Source organism: Erythrolamprus reginae, chromosome Z (genome assembly GCF_031021105.1).
Source record: "Erythrolamprus reginae isolate rEryReg1 chromosome Z, rEryReg1.hap1, whole genome shotgun sequence".
Lineage (NCBI taxonomy): Eukaryota > Metazoa > Chordata > Lepidosauria > Squamata > Dipsadidae > Erythrolamprus > Erythrolamprus reginae.
The window spans coordinates 101765136-101783989 of record NC_091963.1 but is presented as its reverse complement, the minus strand read 5'-3'; the positions used below and the strand labels follow the sequence as shown (position 1 = coordinate 101783989).

Here is an 18854-nt window from a genome sequence, read left to right as displayed (position 1 = left end):
GGAAATAACAGTTGGCTAGCGTAAACAAACATCAACTGACTCCATTGCAAAACATTGAAACTCCACCCCAAATTTCCCATTCACCACCCTTAAATACCTATGAGGAGTGGTCAACAATTCCCTAGAGTTAACAAACTACAGTCTACTTCCTTTTCCCATACAAAAGTTCTTGTTTTTTCTTTAAGTCTTGTAAAGGGAGCATCTAGCAAAGGCTGATAGTCCTCCTCCCCTTCCTCTAAGTCAGACCCTACTGTCATTAGCCTATCTGCCACCTTTGATGGTCCTTCAGGTTCATCCAGGTCTATTTCTCCCTCACTCTCACTCTGTACATCAGCTGGTAAAGATAGGCCTGGCTCATCCTCCTCAGAATCTATCATTACCAGAGTTGGTTGAAGACCACTCACAACAGCTAGCGGTACCTGAACACACTTGTAAGTGGATCACAAACTTCCTAACAGACAGGAAGCAGCAGGTGAAGCTAGGAAAAATCACATCGGATACCTGTAAATTAACAGAGCCCCCCCCCCCCAAGCTGTGTGCTCTCACCACTTCTCTCTATATACCAATGACTGCATCTCAAACGATCCATCTGTTAAACTACTGAAGTCTGTAGATGGTACAACAGTGATTGGTCTTCATCTGAACGGCATATAAATGGGAGGTTGATCAACTAGCCTCATAGTGCGACCAGAACAATCTGGAAATGAACACACTCAAAACTATAGAAATGGTGGTAGACTTTAGGACAACACCCCTCCCCCCCATCCTACCACCTCTTACAATACTAGACAACACAGTATCAACAGTAGAGATCTTCAAATTTCTAGCTTCTATCATATCACAAGACCTAAGATGGTCACCTAACATCAAAAATGTCATCAAAAAAGTACAACAAAAATTTTCTTTCTACGCCAACTCAGGAAGCTCAAACAGCCCAAGGAGCTGCTGATACAGTTCCACAGAGGAATCATTAGGTCCGCCATTTGCACCTCTATAACTGTCTGGTTTGATTTTGCAACTCAACAAGACAGACACAGACTTCAGAGGAGAATCAAAACTGCAGAAAAATTACTGCCAATCTGCCTTCCATTGAGGACCTGTATACTGTACAAGTCAAAAAGAGGACTGTGAAAATATTTATGGACCCTGCATCCTGTACATAAATTGTTTTAATTCCTACCCTCAAAACATCACTATAGAGCACTGCACACCATGACAACTAGACACAAGTACAGGTTTTTTTTTACAAATAATTCCCTTATCACTCTCAAAGTATTCACTAAGGCTGCATTACTATTATTACTAGTTTTTTTCATCGTTCCTATCACCCACCTCCTCCCACTTATAACTATATTGCTGTAACTTGTTGCTTGTATCCTTACAATTTATATTAATATTTATTGTTTCCTGATTGCTTATTTGAACCCTATGACAATCATTAAGTGTTGTGCCTCATGATTCTTGACAAATGTATATTTTATTTTATGTACACTGAGAGCATATGCACCAAAGACAAATTCCTTGTGTGTCCAATCACACTTGGACAAAAAATTCTATTCTATTCTATTTCCAATAGCGATAAGCTGTATTAGTGAAATTATATTGTCTTTTTAATGTGAAAAAACTCAATTAAAAACTATTCTGCTCAATAAAAAGTAAAAAAAAATCTGCTCTATTAAAAATGATCATACAGAAGGCCGTTCACTATTGTCTAGGCATGGGCAAGTTGTTGTAAGAAACCTGAATGACAGGAACACCTCTAATACCGTGTTTCCCCGAAAGTAAGACAGTGTCTTACTTTCTTTTTATCCCCAAAAGCCCCACTATGTCTTACTTTCGGGGTATGTCTTATATTGGAGCTTCCCTAGCGGTGACGGCGTGAGCTTTTGAAGTGGCGCAAAGCCACGCAGTCCTGAATCGCTCCCTTCTCTGGCCAGCAAAGTCTGCTGCCTAGGAAAGCAGCGCATTTGAAAAACACGCGTTTTAAAAGCGCGCCGCTTTCCCAGGCAGCCGGCTTGCTGGCCGGGGAAGCAAGCGATCCGGGACTGTGAGGCTTTGCGCCGTGAGGACAACAACGGCGCCATGGTGGCTTTCAAGCGCCGCCCTTCGTGGCGCCCCACCACCCGTTCCTGCAGACGCGGCGACGTATGGAGAGGGGGACGTGGGCAGGAGGCGGCGCGCAGCTAGATGAGAGGGAGGCGGCAATACCCCCGTGTTTCCCCGAAAGTAAGACATATGTCTTACTTTCGGGGTACGGCTTATATTAGCCGACCCCCCTGAAACCCCCGATACGTCTTACAATCGGGGGTGTCTTACTATCGGGGAAACAGGGTAGGAAGAGCAGTTCAACAATGAAACCAATTAACAAGAAAAACATTGGTTCTCTTTTGCTGGATGTGTCTTAGCCAAAGGTTGGTCAATATCTGTGGAGAATGCTTTACCTGAATTTCTTCACTGACAGTGAATTGCATTTGAAGTGTGAAACAAAACTGCTAGCTGTAATCATTAATCAAATTCCCAGTATATTTTTTCAGAAATCCTCTCATTTTCCTTTATATCAGTAATGGCAACCCTTTTTCGGCTTGGGTACTAAAAGGGTGCATGCTCACAATAGCAAGTGCCCCCCTATATCCATAATGCGATACCCTGCGCATGCGCACAACTCACCCCCCCCACTGCCCCCCACAGTTCTCACTTAAACCTCCGGACTTCCGATAGACCCATTAGGTTGTTTTTTCCTCTCCTGAGGGTTCAGAAAAGCCTTCTGAAGTCTGGGGACAGCCAACTGGAAGTTTGGAAAAGAAAGGAAGTGGAGCTGCCCTACTATTTACCTTCAGATAGGTGTAACCAGGCCTCTCAAGTCCTGGCCCATTTCTTCTTCAGCTGGAAAGGTTTTCCTGAAGGCCTGTGTAGCTGATAACAGACCTCTGGATTGATTTGGAGCTGTGGTATCAGTTCAAGAGGCCTTCAGGAAACCTCTGCAGTTGTTAACAGCTTCAGATCAATCCAGAGCTCTATTATCGGTTGCAGAGGCCTTTCCTAAAGAGGTCTGGATCGATCCAGAACTTTGTTATTGGCTACACAGGCCTTCAGGAAAGCCTTCCCGGCTGCAGAAGAAATGGGCTGAGGTATAAAACGCCTGGCTGCAACTATCCAAAGTCAAAGAAATTCCTGAAGGCCTCTGACAGTGAAAAGGAGGCTGAGGGTGAGCACACAAGTGAACTTCCAATTGGCCCATTTTTACGGTCCCCAGGATTGAGGAGGCTTTCTTGAAGCCTGGGGAGAGCGAAAATGGCCAAAAATCAGCTGGCATGCCCTGGAGCTGTCATAGGGCAATGCCTCGTGTGCACCAAGATATGGCTGTGGCATGTGTGCCACAGATTCACCATCACTGCTTTATATCATCTCTCCCAAATTTCATCTGACACTCCTTTATGAATTAGATGGTGAAATCAAGATTTTTAAAAAATTGCATTTCATGAATTAAAAATAAATGAAGTCTTCAAAATATTCATATAAAACATGGTTAACCATGTTTTAAGTGTAATATAGATCTAACAGTTTTAACCATGGAAGTGTTAATGTTAATATGTATTACTTATAGTAATAGAAATCCTTGATATTAATGGCAATATACAAATTTGTTAAATTCAGGAAGTTTAATGTGTAAGCACAAACATTTTTAACAGAATCTACATGAACAAACTGAAGTTATGTTAACAAGATAGAATTCCGAGGTGGATAAAATGAGGACCCAAATTGTGGTGGCAATATGCTGGCTGTTAAAAAGTGCTACTGCTAACATGTTGTAAGCCGCCCTGAGTCTAAGGAGAAAGGCAGCATAAAAATCTAATTAATTAACTAACTAACTAACTAACTAACTAACTAACTAACTAACTAACTAACTAACTAACTAACTAACTAACAAATATGTGCTTTAACACTTAAACCAGATATTAAGATTTTTAGAAATCAGTAGTTCATGAAAGCTTATACTTTCTAATAAAATTTGTTAGATGGAAAACAGATCACTACATCCTCCTAATTTTAGGAACTGTAAATGAATGCACATAAGACCTAGGGTAAAGTGATTGAATATTTTTTGCAATATCTTAGTTGCCCTTCCACTTACCTTTCTGCCATAAAGACACTGGTAGAAGATAACTCCTACTGACCAAACATCCACTTTATTTGAAATCTTTGGAGGCTCTTTTCCAACCACAAAACATTCAGGTGGCAGATACCTGAAAAAAAGAGAGCAATATCTACATTTATTTTAAATGCTCATTTCCCCCCCACCATTTATCATTTATGCCATAGAATGTATTTCACCCAAGGACTATTACTGAATTTCAGATGGTGATAAGCTGCCTGGGAAAGCCAAGGGAAATTATCAAAACTATAAAAAGTTATAGTTAGAATATTTTGGAAATGTGATATGACATCTGGAAAAATTCAAAATACTTCACTTATTCCTCCAGGAGAAACGTAAAAGCAAATGAGGTCTAGAGAGAAGAAGAATATCTTGGTTTCAAAATGTAAGGGACTGAGTTGACAAAACTCAGAAGCACCTTTTCATCTGGTTGTTGATAAAATAAGATCACCAACATGATTGCCAACATCAGATGATGGATATGGCAAAAGAAGAAGAATCTTTTGAAAGATCTTTTCAATAGATCAGATTGTTAATTGAGTTGGAAAAACTAAGGGTGTGCAAAACTCAATTATTTAAGAATAGAACATTCTGAGGTTCTCTAGAGCAGTGTTTTTCAACCAGTGTGCCGCGGCACACTAGTGTGCCGCGAGACATGGTCAGGTGTGCCGCGAAGCTCAGAGAAAGAAACAAAGGGAGAGAGAAAGCAAGAGAGAAAGAAAGCAAGAGAGAGAGAGAACGAAAGCAAGAGAGAGAAAGAGAGAGAGAGAGAGAGAACAAGAGAGAAAGAAAGAGAGAGAGAAAGAGAACAAGAAAAAGAAAGCAAGAGAGAAAGAGAACCAGAAAAAGAAAGCAAGAGAGAGCAAGAGAGAGAAAGAAAGAGAGAAAGGGAAAGAGAGGGAGGGAAGGAGAGAGAGAGAAAGACATAGAGGGAGGTAGGGAGGGAGAGAGAAAGAGAGCAAAAAAGAGAGGAAGGAAGAGAAAGAAAGAGGGATGGAGAGAGAGAGAAAGAAAGAGGAAGGGAGAGAAAGAGGGAGGAACAGAGAAATAGAGCGAAAGGGAGGAAGAGAGAGAGAGAATTTTTTTGTCCAAACTTTTTTTAGCCGCCCCCTTCCCCCCCCCCCCCCCGCTCAATGTGCCCCAGGGTTTCGTAAATGTAAAAAATGTGCCGCAGCTCAAAAAAGGTTGAAAATCACTGCTCTAGAGCAGTGTTTCCCAACAATGGCAACTTGAAGATATTTGAACTTCAACTCCCAGAATTCCCCAGCCAGCGAATGCTGGCTGGGGAATTCTGGGAGTTGAAGTCCAGATATCTTCAAGTTGCCAAGGTTGGGAAACACTGCTCTAGAGAACTCAGAAGATAAAGATACTGTATGTTCTAGAGAAGTGTTGTTTGGCATATTCCTAAGAGATATCGAATTTCCACTAAAAACTGACTTTGATATACGTAGTAGTTGAATCTGTTGTTCTCATTATTTCTTCTTTTTTTTAACAAACACTAATTTTGGTAAAATGTATGTCTTTCTCTGCTTTTTCTTAAGTTTTAATGGCAGGTATATTTAAAATATTATGGACAAAAAATAGATTATATACCCACCAGTATGTACCAGCTCCTTGAGATGTCAGCTCCATGCCATCAACTGAATTGTAACTGTCATCGTCCATGATTTTTGATAGGCCGAAGTCAGTGATTTTAATTTCTCCACAAGCAGTACCATTTACCAAGAGGATGTTTCCTGGGCAGGGGAAAAAATGAAGTTGAGCAGGCCTATTAAATACAAGGGTGGATAGAATAGCAAAATAATTATTTTGTATCAATGTGATACCTTGTTCTATTAACCTAAAAGATAAAAAGATGCACTGGCTTTCCCCCCCAAATTTAATGTAGTTATGTTTTCTCATGTCCAAGGGAAACTCTCCTCAGCTGTAATGTTACAGAATAAACTAATAGGTTAAGGAAAATGGCACATAACAACAATTAAAAACAAATTGTGTCTATCAAACATAAAATATGCTAATAAAATCTCGCATTTGCTTTACATGGATAATGTGTAGCTTTGGGGAAAACCAGAAATCATTATCGGTCATGGATAAATTACTTTTTAAGAATTTTTAGCACAGGTCTAAAGAAATATACTACAGTAGCAATAAATTGAGATAAAATCATGAATACTAATGGAATTGAAAGGTGAAACCATCAGGATCCATCATGAAGAAGACTACAATTGGATAATATCAAACATGTAGTTAAAATGTAATTAGTAAATAAAATAACCAGAGGGGGAAAAGTGCTGAAGAAGATGAAAACACCATCAAAATCATTACTCTGGGCCATACCCATGATATGATATACACTGCTGGAATTTTAACTGGATAGTTTGGATCACAAAGTAAGAAAATGGGTGATTACTCATTCATTACCGTATACATCTACTGTTATACTGATATTGTATACCTGCCCTACAGAAATGGAGATAGAGTTTTACTTCAAGTCAAACTATTGAAGGGAAAAAAATGCACTGGCTGATTATCTAAAAGAAAGCCAAGGACAAACACTGATACAAATGAAATATTGAAACTTAATGAATGTGCAAGAAACAAAACATAAACATCAAAATAATATAATAAAAAGATAAACAGAATGCAGTAGAACAAAAGCATTATATGGCCAATTTCCACAAAAGATCAAAATGGATAAGGAGAAAACCTGGCAATAGCATAAACTGGAACATTAAAGAAATAATCTGACAATAAATTTTATGTGCCCAATAGCAGGCTATTCGAACTAACATAATCTAGCCTTGAACTGAAATAATCAAATGATTCAAAGTACAGATTGTGCAAAGGGCAGAAGAAACAGATCAAAGCTTGTGCAAGATTACACGGACTGATATAAATAATGACATAGTACAATTGCCAAAATGTTCACTGGAAAATCAGTAAAAATTATAATGTGCCAGTAATGAAAAATTGGTGGGAATGTCAATTGTAAAAAGCAACATAGTTTGGATCCGCAATATAATATGGCGATACTAGTTCAGTAATTGCAAAACTATGACACCAAAATGGTGACATGCCACAGCATTTTGGTGACATACCAGCATTCACCAACACCCGACAATAACTATTATTGAAAACACTCTTTATTTTTGAGGCTGTGGAGGTCATGTGAAAATAGGGTATCTTTTTGTGTATCTTTGGATATCTGAAGGCTGTGTGCAGAAGAGCTATATTCTTAAAATCATGTCAGAATGGAGTATGCTTTTATGCAGCTTTCAGCGGCTGCAAAAGAATTTTTCAAGCCACTTTAACAATGAAGGCCTTATGTGACCTAGAGCAGCTTTGCGTAGGCCGCAGTGGCCTGCAACAACAACAAAAAGAACATTACCTGACGGTAAGTGATACAAGCAGATCCTGGGGAGTTTTGACTGCAAGGTAACCATCCCTTGGGGAATGGTACAAGTTGGCCTTTTTCAATGGCGATGGTGCCCTAGGACTGAAGACAAAGCCTCCAATGCAGGCCCAGCCTTGGTGCAGCTGCTGAGTGCTACTATTCAGGATGGCTTTGATGGGGGTGGGAATAGAGAATTATTTATCTTTCTGTTAGGACACAATAATAGATTCAAGGCATTTCCAAACTTTTGATGTGCCAAGCCCATGTCTTGGGAAGAACTCTGTGTTTTTGAAGGCCAAGACCAGTAAAATAACTGGTAGCTGTGAATTCACACTTAGATCCATGATAGTAAACCTATGGCAGGCGGGCCACAGGTTGCACATGGAGCCATATGGATGGGCATGCAAGATTTTCTCATATTTCAGCTCCAGCGCGCATGGTCAGCTGATTTTCAGCCTTGGGAAAAGCTGTTTCGTCCTCTGGACACTTCAGACCCGGAGGTAAAAAAATCCCCCAACGGAGAAATGGGAAGTTCAGAAAAATGCACTTCTGGTTGCCCGTTTAGGCATTTTTTTCACCTACCAGCAGTGGTGTGTTGATACTGGTGTGAACCCAGATTTTTGATGACTTTTCCCCCCGGCATTTCCATGTGGAAGAAGCTCTCAGCTGTGCTTTGGATGAAGAATAAAGGTCAGCAATAGGACGAAGGGAGGTGGGAGGGCTCCTTCCAACACGGAGACACTGGAAATAAAATCGCTGAAAATCAATGGGTTCATGCTAGTGCAGCTCTCTGGACGATACCGGTACGAACCCACCACTGCCTACCAGGCTTCAGAAAGATCTGTGCATGTGCGCGGTGGGCAACGCTGGATAGGGTTATGCATGTGTGTGTGTGGGGGGGGAAGGGATGTGGGCAGATGCAAGCACGCTATCACACCCATACACGCCTCCTTTTGGCATGCGAACCATAAAAAGGTTCACCATCACTGCCATAGATACTGAATATTTTCATTTCTAAACCAAGCACTCTCTCCTCTGCCTTCTTCTAAGAACAACATTCCATTTAAAAAAAAAACAAAAACTAAGAATAATTCAACATCTAGAACCAACCAAATAAGCAATAACAATAGCATTTACACATATATTATCTATTTATTTTTTATTTATTTATTTATTTATTATTTAGATTTGTATGCCGCCCCTCTCCGCAGACTTGGGACAGCTCACAGCAACAATAAAACAATGTACAACAAATCTAATCATTTAAAAATCACTAAAAACCCCTTATTAAAAAGCAAACATACACACAAACATACCATGCATAAACTGTATAGGTCCGGGGGAGATGTCTCAATTCCCCCATGCCTGACGGCAGAGGTGGGTTTTAAGGAGTTTACGAAAGGCAAGGAGGGTGGGGGCAGTTCAAATCTCGGGGGGGAGCTGGTTCCAGAGGGTCAGGGCTGCCACATAGAAGGCTCTTCTTCTGGGTCCCGCCAACCGACATTGTTTAGTGGACGAGACCCAGAGAAGGCCAACTCTGTGGGACCTCACTGGTCGCTGGGATTCGTGCGGCAGAAAGCGGTCCCAGAGATATTCTGGTCCGATGCCATGAAGGGTTTTATAGATCATAACCAACACTTTGAATTGTGACCAGAAACTGATCGGCAACCAATGCAGACTGCGGAGTGTTGGTGTAACATGGGCATACCTAGGGAAGCGAATGATTGCTCTCGCAGCTGCATTCTGCACGATCCGAAGTTATACCACTTCACAATGCTTTACAGCCCTCTGTAAGCAGTTTACAGAGTCAGTATATTGCCCCCGATAATTTTGGTCTTCATTTTATCCACATTGGAAGGAGGGAAGGCTGAGTCAACCTTGAGCCTGCTGGGATCTGAACTGCGAAATTGCCAGCAGTCAACAGTAATGGCCTGTAATACTGCATTCACTGCATCACCACAGGTCTAGCACAATGACAGTAAAATTGCCATTATAACATAACAACAAATATTAGTACCAGCTTACTGAAAGAAACAAATCAATCAATATGCAGAAATACAGTAATACCTTGCCTTACGAACTTAATTGGTCCCAGGACGAGGTCCGTAAGGTGAAATGTTCGTATGAAACAATGTTTCCCATAGGAATCAATGGAAAAGCCAATACAGTGATCCCTCGATTTTAGCGGTCTCGATTTTCGCGAAACGCTATACCACGGTTTTTCAAAAAATAATAATTTAAAAATACTCCACGGTTTTTTTTCTATTCCACGGTTTTTCCCACCCGATGACATCATACGTCATCACCAAGAATCACTTCTATGTCTCTTTCTCTTTCTTTCCTGTCATTCTCTCTCTTTCTCTATCTCTCCCCCTCTTGCTCTCTCTCTTTTTCTCACTTTCCCTCTCTTGTTTTTGAGCGGCGAACGGCGGGCGGGCGAGCGGGCGCTCTCTTTCTCTATCTCTCCCCCTCTTGCTCTCTCTCTTTTTCTCACTTTCCCTCTCTTGTTTTCGAGCGGCGAGCGGCGGGCGGGCGGCGAGCGGGCGCTCTCTTTCTCTATCTCTCCCCCTCTTGCTCTCTCTCTTTTTCTCACTTTCCCTCTCTTGTTTTCGAGCGGCGAGCGGGCGAGCGGCGGGCGGGCACTCCCTAAAATGCCCCAGTCACAGTGAAATGTTAGCCCTCAAATGTATGTTGACTAATACTGAACCTCATTTTCTCAATTTTCTCCATCAATATTCAAATCAAGAAACACCCCCCCCCCCCACCATTTGTTCCTACCATGCGTGCTCAATTTACAGATCGCTGTTGTGTGATAGGAGTAAAACTTCGGTTAATTAAATTATGAATAACCTGCAAACGCAGCCACGAACACTGAGCAATTAATCTCTTGATATTTGCAATTAATCTCTTTAGATATTTGCTTTTGACCCCCAAACTCGTTTTGAGTTGGGCAGCTGGACAAATTTAATAAACCAATCAGTTAAATCGTCCTCCCACAATTGTTGGAGGTGTTTGTAATTAGCCAGAGAAATAGTTTGGGAAACACGAGCCTACATTCAAGAACGCGGTGGCTTGACTTCGCTAGCGCGGCCAGCCTACTTACAACACGTGTTGGAGCATGTTTACAACGTAGGAAATCCCCCACAAGGGGGATTTCCTTATTCACGTCCATTTAAAAAAACCCTACTAATTTTTACCTCCAGTGACGCATCGCGAATGCGTTGCAAACCCGGACAGATTACCACCCACCACTTTCCAGCGGCTAGTTTTTTGAACAGGTTTCTCTTCGCTCCCCTCCATCACAATACGCGGCGTACTATGCAACCTCCGCCGATTCTTTAGTAGTTCCTGAGAAGTTTGAAGCAGCCTCTGGTCCTTCTCGTACAAGCACAGCGGGTGGGCGAGCAGCAAGCGAGCGGCTGGGCGGGCGGGTGAACGGGCGAGCGGCCGGGCGGGCGGGTGAACGGCGGGCGGGCGGGTGGGGGCAGCCGACATTCAAAGCAATCTTTGTCGGCTTCCGCACTTTCGTCGCTCCCCGGCTCCACCATCTGCGCATGCGCGGCCATGGAAAAAGGGCCCGCATGCGCAGATGGTGTTTTTACTTCCGCACCACTATACTGCGGAAAATCGATTATCGCGGGAGGTCTTGGAACGTAACCCCCGCGATAATCGAGGGATCACTGTAATGCGTGCAAGCCCATTAGGAAAATCCAAAATATTAAGACTTAAAAACAAAAAAGCGGTGGCTAGACGAAGCTGAGGCGAACGGAGGGGGGGAAGGGAGTCCCAATGAAGCAAGGCGAAATGAGCCTCTCTTGAGTCCCTGCCTCCCATTTTTGTCCCCCTCCCACTCTGCTTATCTCCCCCACACCTTTCTCCTCCATTGAGCTCCATGAGTCTTTTCCTCCTGTTTTTGTCCCCCTCACTCCGCTCATTTTATTTATTTATTTAATTTATTTATTAGATTTGTATGCCGCCCCTCTCCGAAGACTCGGGGCAGCTAACAATATCTCCCCCACACCTTTCTCCTCTCTTGAGCTCCATGAGTCTTTTCCTCCTGTTTTTGCCCACCCCACTCTGCTCATTTCCCCCACACCTTTCTCCTCTCTTGAGCTCCATGAGTCTTTTCTTCCCGTTTTTGTCCCCCAACTCTGCTCATCTCCCCCATATCTTTCTCCTCCCTTGAGCTCCATGAGTCTTTTCTTCCCGTTTTTGCCCACCCCACTCTGCTCATATCCCCTACACCTTTCTCCTCTCTTGAGCTCCATGAGTCTTTTCCTCCCGTTTTTGCCCACCCCACTCTGCTCATTTCCCCCACACCTTTCTCCTCTCTTGAGCTCCATGAGTCTTTTCCTCCCATTATTGCCCACCCCACTCTGCTCATGTCCCCTACCTTTCTCCTCTGTTGAGCTCCATGAGTCTTTTCTTCCCGTTTTTGTCCCCCAACTCTGCTCATCTCCCCCACACCTTTCTCCTCCCTTGAGCTCCATGAGTCTTTTCTTCCCATTTCCCCCCCCCCACACTCTGCCCAGCGGAGCACCGGTTTTTGCAATCCTGGGATTCCCCTGAGGCTCCCCTCCATGGGAAACCCCACCTCCTGACTTCTACGTTTTTGCAATGCTGTAGGGAAATCCCAGGCGGGGAATCCCAGGATCACAAAAAGTCTGGAGGTGTTTCTGTGTTTTTGCAATGGTGGGATTTTGCTGAGGCTTCCCTTGCTGGGAAACCCCACTTCCGGACTTCCGTTGCCAGTAGAGCGCCCATTTTTGCGATCCTAGGATTCCCCTCCTGGGATTTCCCTACAGCATCGCAAAAACGCGGAAGTCAGGAGGTGGGGTTTCCCAAGGAGGGGAGCCTCAGGGGAATCCCAGGATCACAAAAATGGGCGCTTCTCTTGCAACGAAAGTCCGGAGGCGGGACATCCCAGCAGCGGCGGCGGGGGGTTCGTAAGGTGAAAAAAGTTCGTAAGAAGAGGCAAAAAATTTCCGAACCCCGGGTTTGTATCTCAAAAAGTTCGTATGGCGAGGGGTTCGTATCACCAGGTACCACTGTATATCAAGAATGCAACTTTAGAAGTTGGATAAGAATTAAAAAGAAGCTGAAATGAATGAATTTGTAATAACAAAAAAACTATGGAGAAAAGGGCAAGGCAAATCAAGAACTGGTCAGCTCTAGGTGAAGATGAACTGCATAGTTCAGGATTGAAACATCTAACTGGTCTCCACCCATTCATTACTAAACACTTTAACAACAAATTGCAGGGTGGTGAAATTAAAAATTACATTTGGTAAAATCTACCTGACAGTGAAAGTTACAGCAGAAGGGGAAGCACCAGGCAATCACTGTACAAACCAATTATCTACTTAGCAATAACTTTCAGATTGTATTTGTGTGGTAACTGATGCAATCCAATAACATCTAGTTGAAAACAAGCTCTTTTCACTTGAACAGAAAGGAAACTGCCCAAACAGCAAAAGAACAGAACTTCAGCCCCTAACTGACAATATGATTTTGGAAACCGTGAGACAAGGAAGATCAATGGAATGTAGTTTGGATTCATTATAAAAGGGCATTTGACTTCCTGACATATGATTGAATAATCAAGCTTTGCACAAAACATTAGAAACTTTGCACGAACAACAATGGGACAATGGAAGACATAGTTGTTGGTCAATGGTTTAGATCAGGAGAGGTTAATATCAAACGAGGAATCTTTCAAGGAGACTCACTACCACCACTACTGTTTGTTATTACACTGATATCAATAATACCAAACACATCAAACCATTGCTCTCAAACATCAAAAACATCAACACATCAAACCATAGCTCTCAAACATCAAAAAAATCTGCTAGGCTATCTCATTCCCTTTACATGGATGATGTGAAGTTGTATGGAAAAATATCAGTACTGTTCATTTATTATGCCAAGATATTGAAAGGATTTTGGATTACTGTTGTAAGCCGCCCCGAGTCTTTGGAGAGGGGTGGCATACAAATCTAATAAATTGAATTGAATAGAATTGAACAAAATGTATTTCTGACACCAACAGCAGGAAAATATGAAAAACTGAAGGAATTAAGATGACATGGAAATAACATGAAGAATCTAGATGAAGAAAATCACTACAAATACCTGGGCATCCTTTAAGCTGATAACATCAAGCACACTGAAGCCAAGAAGAGGGTTAGAAGTGAATACACGGCAAAGCAAAGTATCACATGGTCAGTACATTAAAGAAATAGGAGGCAAAGCAGATAGGAACAAGACTTGGCAATGGCTAAAAACAACAAAGTTGAAATAAGAGGCAGATAAAGGCTAATTCTGGCTGCATAAGATCGAGTTTTAAGAATGAATGCATATAAAGGCAGAATTGAGATGACATCAATAGACAACAAATGCCATCTCTGTGTTTGTTGAAGCAGAAGAAACAATGGGCCACCTAGTTAGCGGCTGTAAGAAGACTGACCACACGAGGGAATGACAAAATAGCATCAATGGTGCACTGGAGTATCTGCAAGAAATACCATTTATTTGCAAGGAAGAACTGATGGGGCCACAAAATAAACAAAGCAATAGAACATGAAGAAGTGCTCTGGGACTTTACAATTCAAACAAACAAGCATCTGTCACATGACATAATGACTGTTGACAAGAAAGAAAAAGAATCTGTGTAGTGGATATGGCAATACCTGGAGACAACAGAATAGAAGACAAAGAAAGGGAGAAAATGATAAAACCTAAAGACTTACAAATGAAATAGAAAAACTATTGTAAAATAAAGCAAATATTAGCAATAATAATAAGATATCTTGGGTAGAATTCCAAAATGTCTGGAGCACTACTTGAACGCTGACAAAATTAACATCAGTTAATAGCAAAATACAGATTTATTTGGAACAGCATATATCATGTGACAATAACTTCAATATTATTAAACAACACATTCCTATTTGAGAAGAATTTGACAGTTTGAACAAACATGGGCTGTGCAACCAACCATAATTTTCTAAAATGTATTAATTCTCTCCAGTTAAGTTCTCTTATAACACTCTATCAAAACACAGAATCATCCATACAAAATGGTAACACAATAAACTAAAGCAGTTTTCCTTTAGGATAACTTTGTTAAACTTGAAGGCTAAACTGAATCAGAAGATCAGATCAGAAGAATCATCATTATCATCTTAATAGTAATTTCCATTCATGAGCTTTCTTCTCATCCCAGTCTAACTCATTTCACTGATAAAATAACATCATACAAACATGAGCAAATCAAAACCACGCATCAACTTATGTTCATTAAAGCACTTCAAATTATAACTGAATAAAAGATAAAAATTTAAAGATAATTACTGTTCTCCTTTTCAGAATAACATTTATCTACCATTGAAGATATTAGCACAACAACTGGAGCAGCATGTTTAATACTTTTCAAAGTAACAAAATGACAGTAGCTATTTGGAAGAGAGAAAAAGCATTGACGATATTCCCAGTTATGACTATGGAAGTTTACAATGATGAGAATTGGAAATGTTATTGTTAAATAATCAAATCAAACTACATATTTCACATTCAATTGTCAAGGAAGCATAGTCCTGTAAAATATATCACATTCTGTTTTTCTTCTCCCATGGTGCAGTACAATCTTTACTATGAACTTACCTGGTTTGAGATCGTAATGAATAATAGGTGGCTTGATTTCATTTAAATATTTTAATGCATTTACAATCTGCATGATTATAGATCGGGCTTCTTTCTCGGTCATTAATTTGTGCTGTTTCAGGTAGAAGTCCAGATCGTTCCCCTCACAGTATTCTAATACTGTACAAAATCTAGAGGAAGTGAAATTAAAAAAATCAAACATGTATAAAAATCAATTGCCTTCCACAATTTGTTTATGAGGTTTGTGAAAGAGGACATTCTTGCATAATTGGTGAGCTGCTGCTGGAATGGCTAATTGTGCGCAGCTCCGTGGCTCCGGAGCGCAAGTGTGGGATTGAGCATAATTTTTCTTCCTGCACCTGTGCAGCTAGCAAAATCTCACACAAGGATGTGTGTGTGGGCGCATTTCGCTAAGGTTTTTTGCTTCCCTGCTGCACAGGTGTGGGAAGCAAAATTGCACTCGATCCTGCACTCCCGCTCCAGAGCCATGGAGCTGTGTACAATTAGCCATTCCAGCAGTAGCCCAACAGTATGTATATTGTTTCCAAATTATGGAATATACACCTTCAGTTGTACTAGGTTTCTACTTATTTGGGGGGGGGTTGAAATAAAACAAAGCAGCTTTAGGGTGGCTCTTTTTAGCTATTTATGCTTTTTCAATTGTAAGCCACCATGAATACTGTGTAGAAAAAATATAAATTGTATGAGATGTATTAGTATCAAGGCACTCTGGTCCATTTAAATGAATATTTAAAGATAATTAAGAGTTAGGAATAAACATAATAAATGCTTGTAAAGGTAAACTAATCCAGTGTTTTGTAATTATTTTCTGTTACATTCTAAGAAGTAAACATTTTTGCGTAACCCCACCACCACCACCACACACACACACTCTCCGCCGGGATGATTGTTTGCAATATTCAGCATCTTTCATTATTCGCTAAAAAAACTCAAGCAGCTTATCAGCATGATTGGAGTGTAATGTGTTTAAGTGACACCTTAATTTAATTGGCTTCATGTTGTTTGCTGCCAACATCTTTAGACACATCTCGGTCTTTCCTTGTCTCCCACCGTAGTCACAGTAAAGCCAAGTGCTACATATGCTTCGTGATATTTTCTCCTTTTAGCTTTCGGGAGACTAATGTTTGTCTCATTATCTCTGTCTCTCTCCTCCTTTCTTTTCATCCCTGTTAAATATTTTTCTATGGTGTCACTTCAGGGTTTTTTATATGCACTTCATATCTCCTACTCTGTACTGCATGCTATTGTTCAGTGCAAAAAACCCCTACTCCTGGTGGCAAAAAACTCAAATTCCCCGGGGTCATGTGCCCATGGAATCGTTTCGCGCCCCCCAGGGAGGTCCGCCCCACTATTTGAGAAACACTGAACTAATCTAAGGGCTGAACCCAAGCTGCAACTAAACTACTTTGTTTACAAAATGCCAGTAGCATTTGATCTGTTCTTCCAGAGAAATGTATTTCACAAAATAGGCCCATCACTCAGAATATATGCTGCATTTTCTATGGCCCATGCATCTTTGTAAAGAGTGGGGACTTTCAAAAGGCCTTCTCTTAATAATTGGATTGGACAGACAAATTCAATTTCTAAAAAGGCTTTACTTTAAATATTATAATCCATCTTTCAAAACAGATTGGTTTGCTCCATTTCCTTCCGTCACAAACAGCTTAATCACAAATTAACAGTGCAAATTACAAAGACAGCATCACTTACGAGTCAGTGTCCAATGAGAAATAGTCATACAATTTAACTATGCGAGGATGATCCAGCTCTTTATGAATTCTGTACTCCCTGCAAGCATGCCTAAAAGAAAAAGACAGAATTATTATGAGTGATTTCTCACTAATCCTTCTGCACTTCAGAAGGTGAAACCATGTGGGTAATGCTTTCTTAGGTTCTAAAGTCAACAAAGGCTAACTTTGGTAACCAAATGTATACCTCAAAATTATTTGATAGAATACTTCCAGGAAAATATAGGTTTACTTCCAAATGAAAGGTTGAATACAGCTGAACTGGATATTTTAGAAATGTTAGATTATACATCACAATTTAGTTCAAACAGCATGTTACCTCAAAACTGAGTACATTGAATATCACTCAGTCAGTATGCCTGACTATTTCTAAAGGCTTTTGGAATAAATCCATTTTGACTGTCTTTTGAAATGGAGCCAAGGCAGCAATCAATACTATCTCCAAATCATTATTCTATATTCTTCTCTGAGCATGTTCTAGTTTTTCTCAAAAACAATATAAAGTGAACATATGGAAGTGGACATAGAATACAGTTAGATTTGAATCAACAAAGGATCAAATTTATTTTTGGCGATCTGGAAAATAATTCATCCAGGCAAAGAATGACACAGAACAGTGATGGCGAACCTATGGCAGGGGGGCCACAGGTGGCACGTGGAGCTATATCTGCTGGCACATGAGCTGTTGCCTTAGCTCAGTTCCAGCATGCATGTGTGTGCTGACCAACTGAGTTTTGGCTCACATGGAGGCTCTGGGAGGGCACTTTTACTCTCCCCCGGCTTCAGGGAAGCCTTTGGAGCTTGGGGAGGGTGAAACACGAGCCTACTGGGCCTATCAGAAGTTGGGAAACAAGCCGTTTCTGGCTTCCAGAGGAGCTCCAGGGAATGGGGGAAGCTTATATCTAGAAAAAAAATGTATTTACGTTTTTCTAATTCTATTTTCTTTTTTAAAAAAATAAGTTTTTATTGAATAGAAACATTTAAAGTCATTAAAAATACCGATATCAAACAAAACAACAATATATTTTTCTAATTGCATTTTTATTTACAAGTTATAAACAAACTTTTAAATAAAAATTTAATAGAGTCTGAAGGGAACTAGAGTAAATGCAAAAAAAATTCTCTTCCTATTATTCTGTATATGCCCAATAATCAAAAACTATAGTTGTTAAATGAATCACATGGTTAATAAGTGAATCTAGCTTCCCAATTAAGTTTTCTTGTGAGGAGTTGATTGGGAAGGTAGGGATCACAAGAACCCAGAACAGTATAACTCTCATAAATACATCTTGGTTGCCAAAATTTTGATCATGTAACTGTGGAAATACTCACTTGTGATAATTTTCTTTCTTTTCATCCCGCCAATTTTTATTTAACTGGTGGATTTTTACTGCTACATACCTCTGTTCTGTTAAATCAAATGCCTGAAAGAGAAGGATAACTAGTAAATAATCAAAGACTGTCTAAAATAAAACCATGAAAATTCACTTAATTGTATTAAGCATACAGAGGTAACTTTCGTTAACTTTAATCTCACTTCTCATGCCAAATAAGTCTACTTAGGTTGGTAGACTTCTTAGAACACAAAGAAACATAGAAACATAGAAACATAGAAACATAGAAGTCTGACGGCAGAAAAAGACCTCATGGTCCATCTAGTCTGCCCTTATACTATTTTCTGTATTTTATCTTAGGATGGATATATGTTTATCCCAGGCATGTTTAAATTCAGTTACTGTGGATTTATCTACCACATCTGCTGGAAGTTTGTTCCAAGGATCTACTACTCTTTCAGTAAAATAATATTTTCTCATGTTGCTTTTGATCTTTCCCCCAACTAACTTCAGATTGTGTCCCCTTGTTCTTGTGTTCA

At 40.6% G+C, this 18854-nt stretch overlaps 1 protein-coding gene across 5 annotated transcripts in view; it reads right to left on the bottom strand.

Moving 5' to 3' along the window:
- The window catches only part of TLK2 (tousled like kinase 2), a 59509-nt gene that overhangs the window by 4977 nt on the left and 35678 nt on the right, over positions 1–18854 (bottom strand). For all 5 annotated transcript variants that reach the window (XM_070727921.1, XM_070727922.1, XM_070727920.1 and 2 more), the window contains exons 16-20: positions 18314–18405; positions 16944–17033; positions 15213–15382; positions 5751–5889; positions 4133–4244 (exon numbers count right to left, since the gene is read on the bottom strand). In XM_070727921.1, the coding sequence (XP_070584022.1) occupies positions 4133–4244; positions 5751–5889; positions 15213–15382; positions 16944–17033; positions 18314–18405 (603 nt within the window). The remainder of the gene's footprint in view (positions 1–4132; positions 4245–5750; positions 5890–15212; positions 15383–16943; positions 17034–18313; positions 18406–18854) is intronic.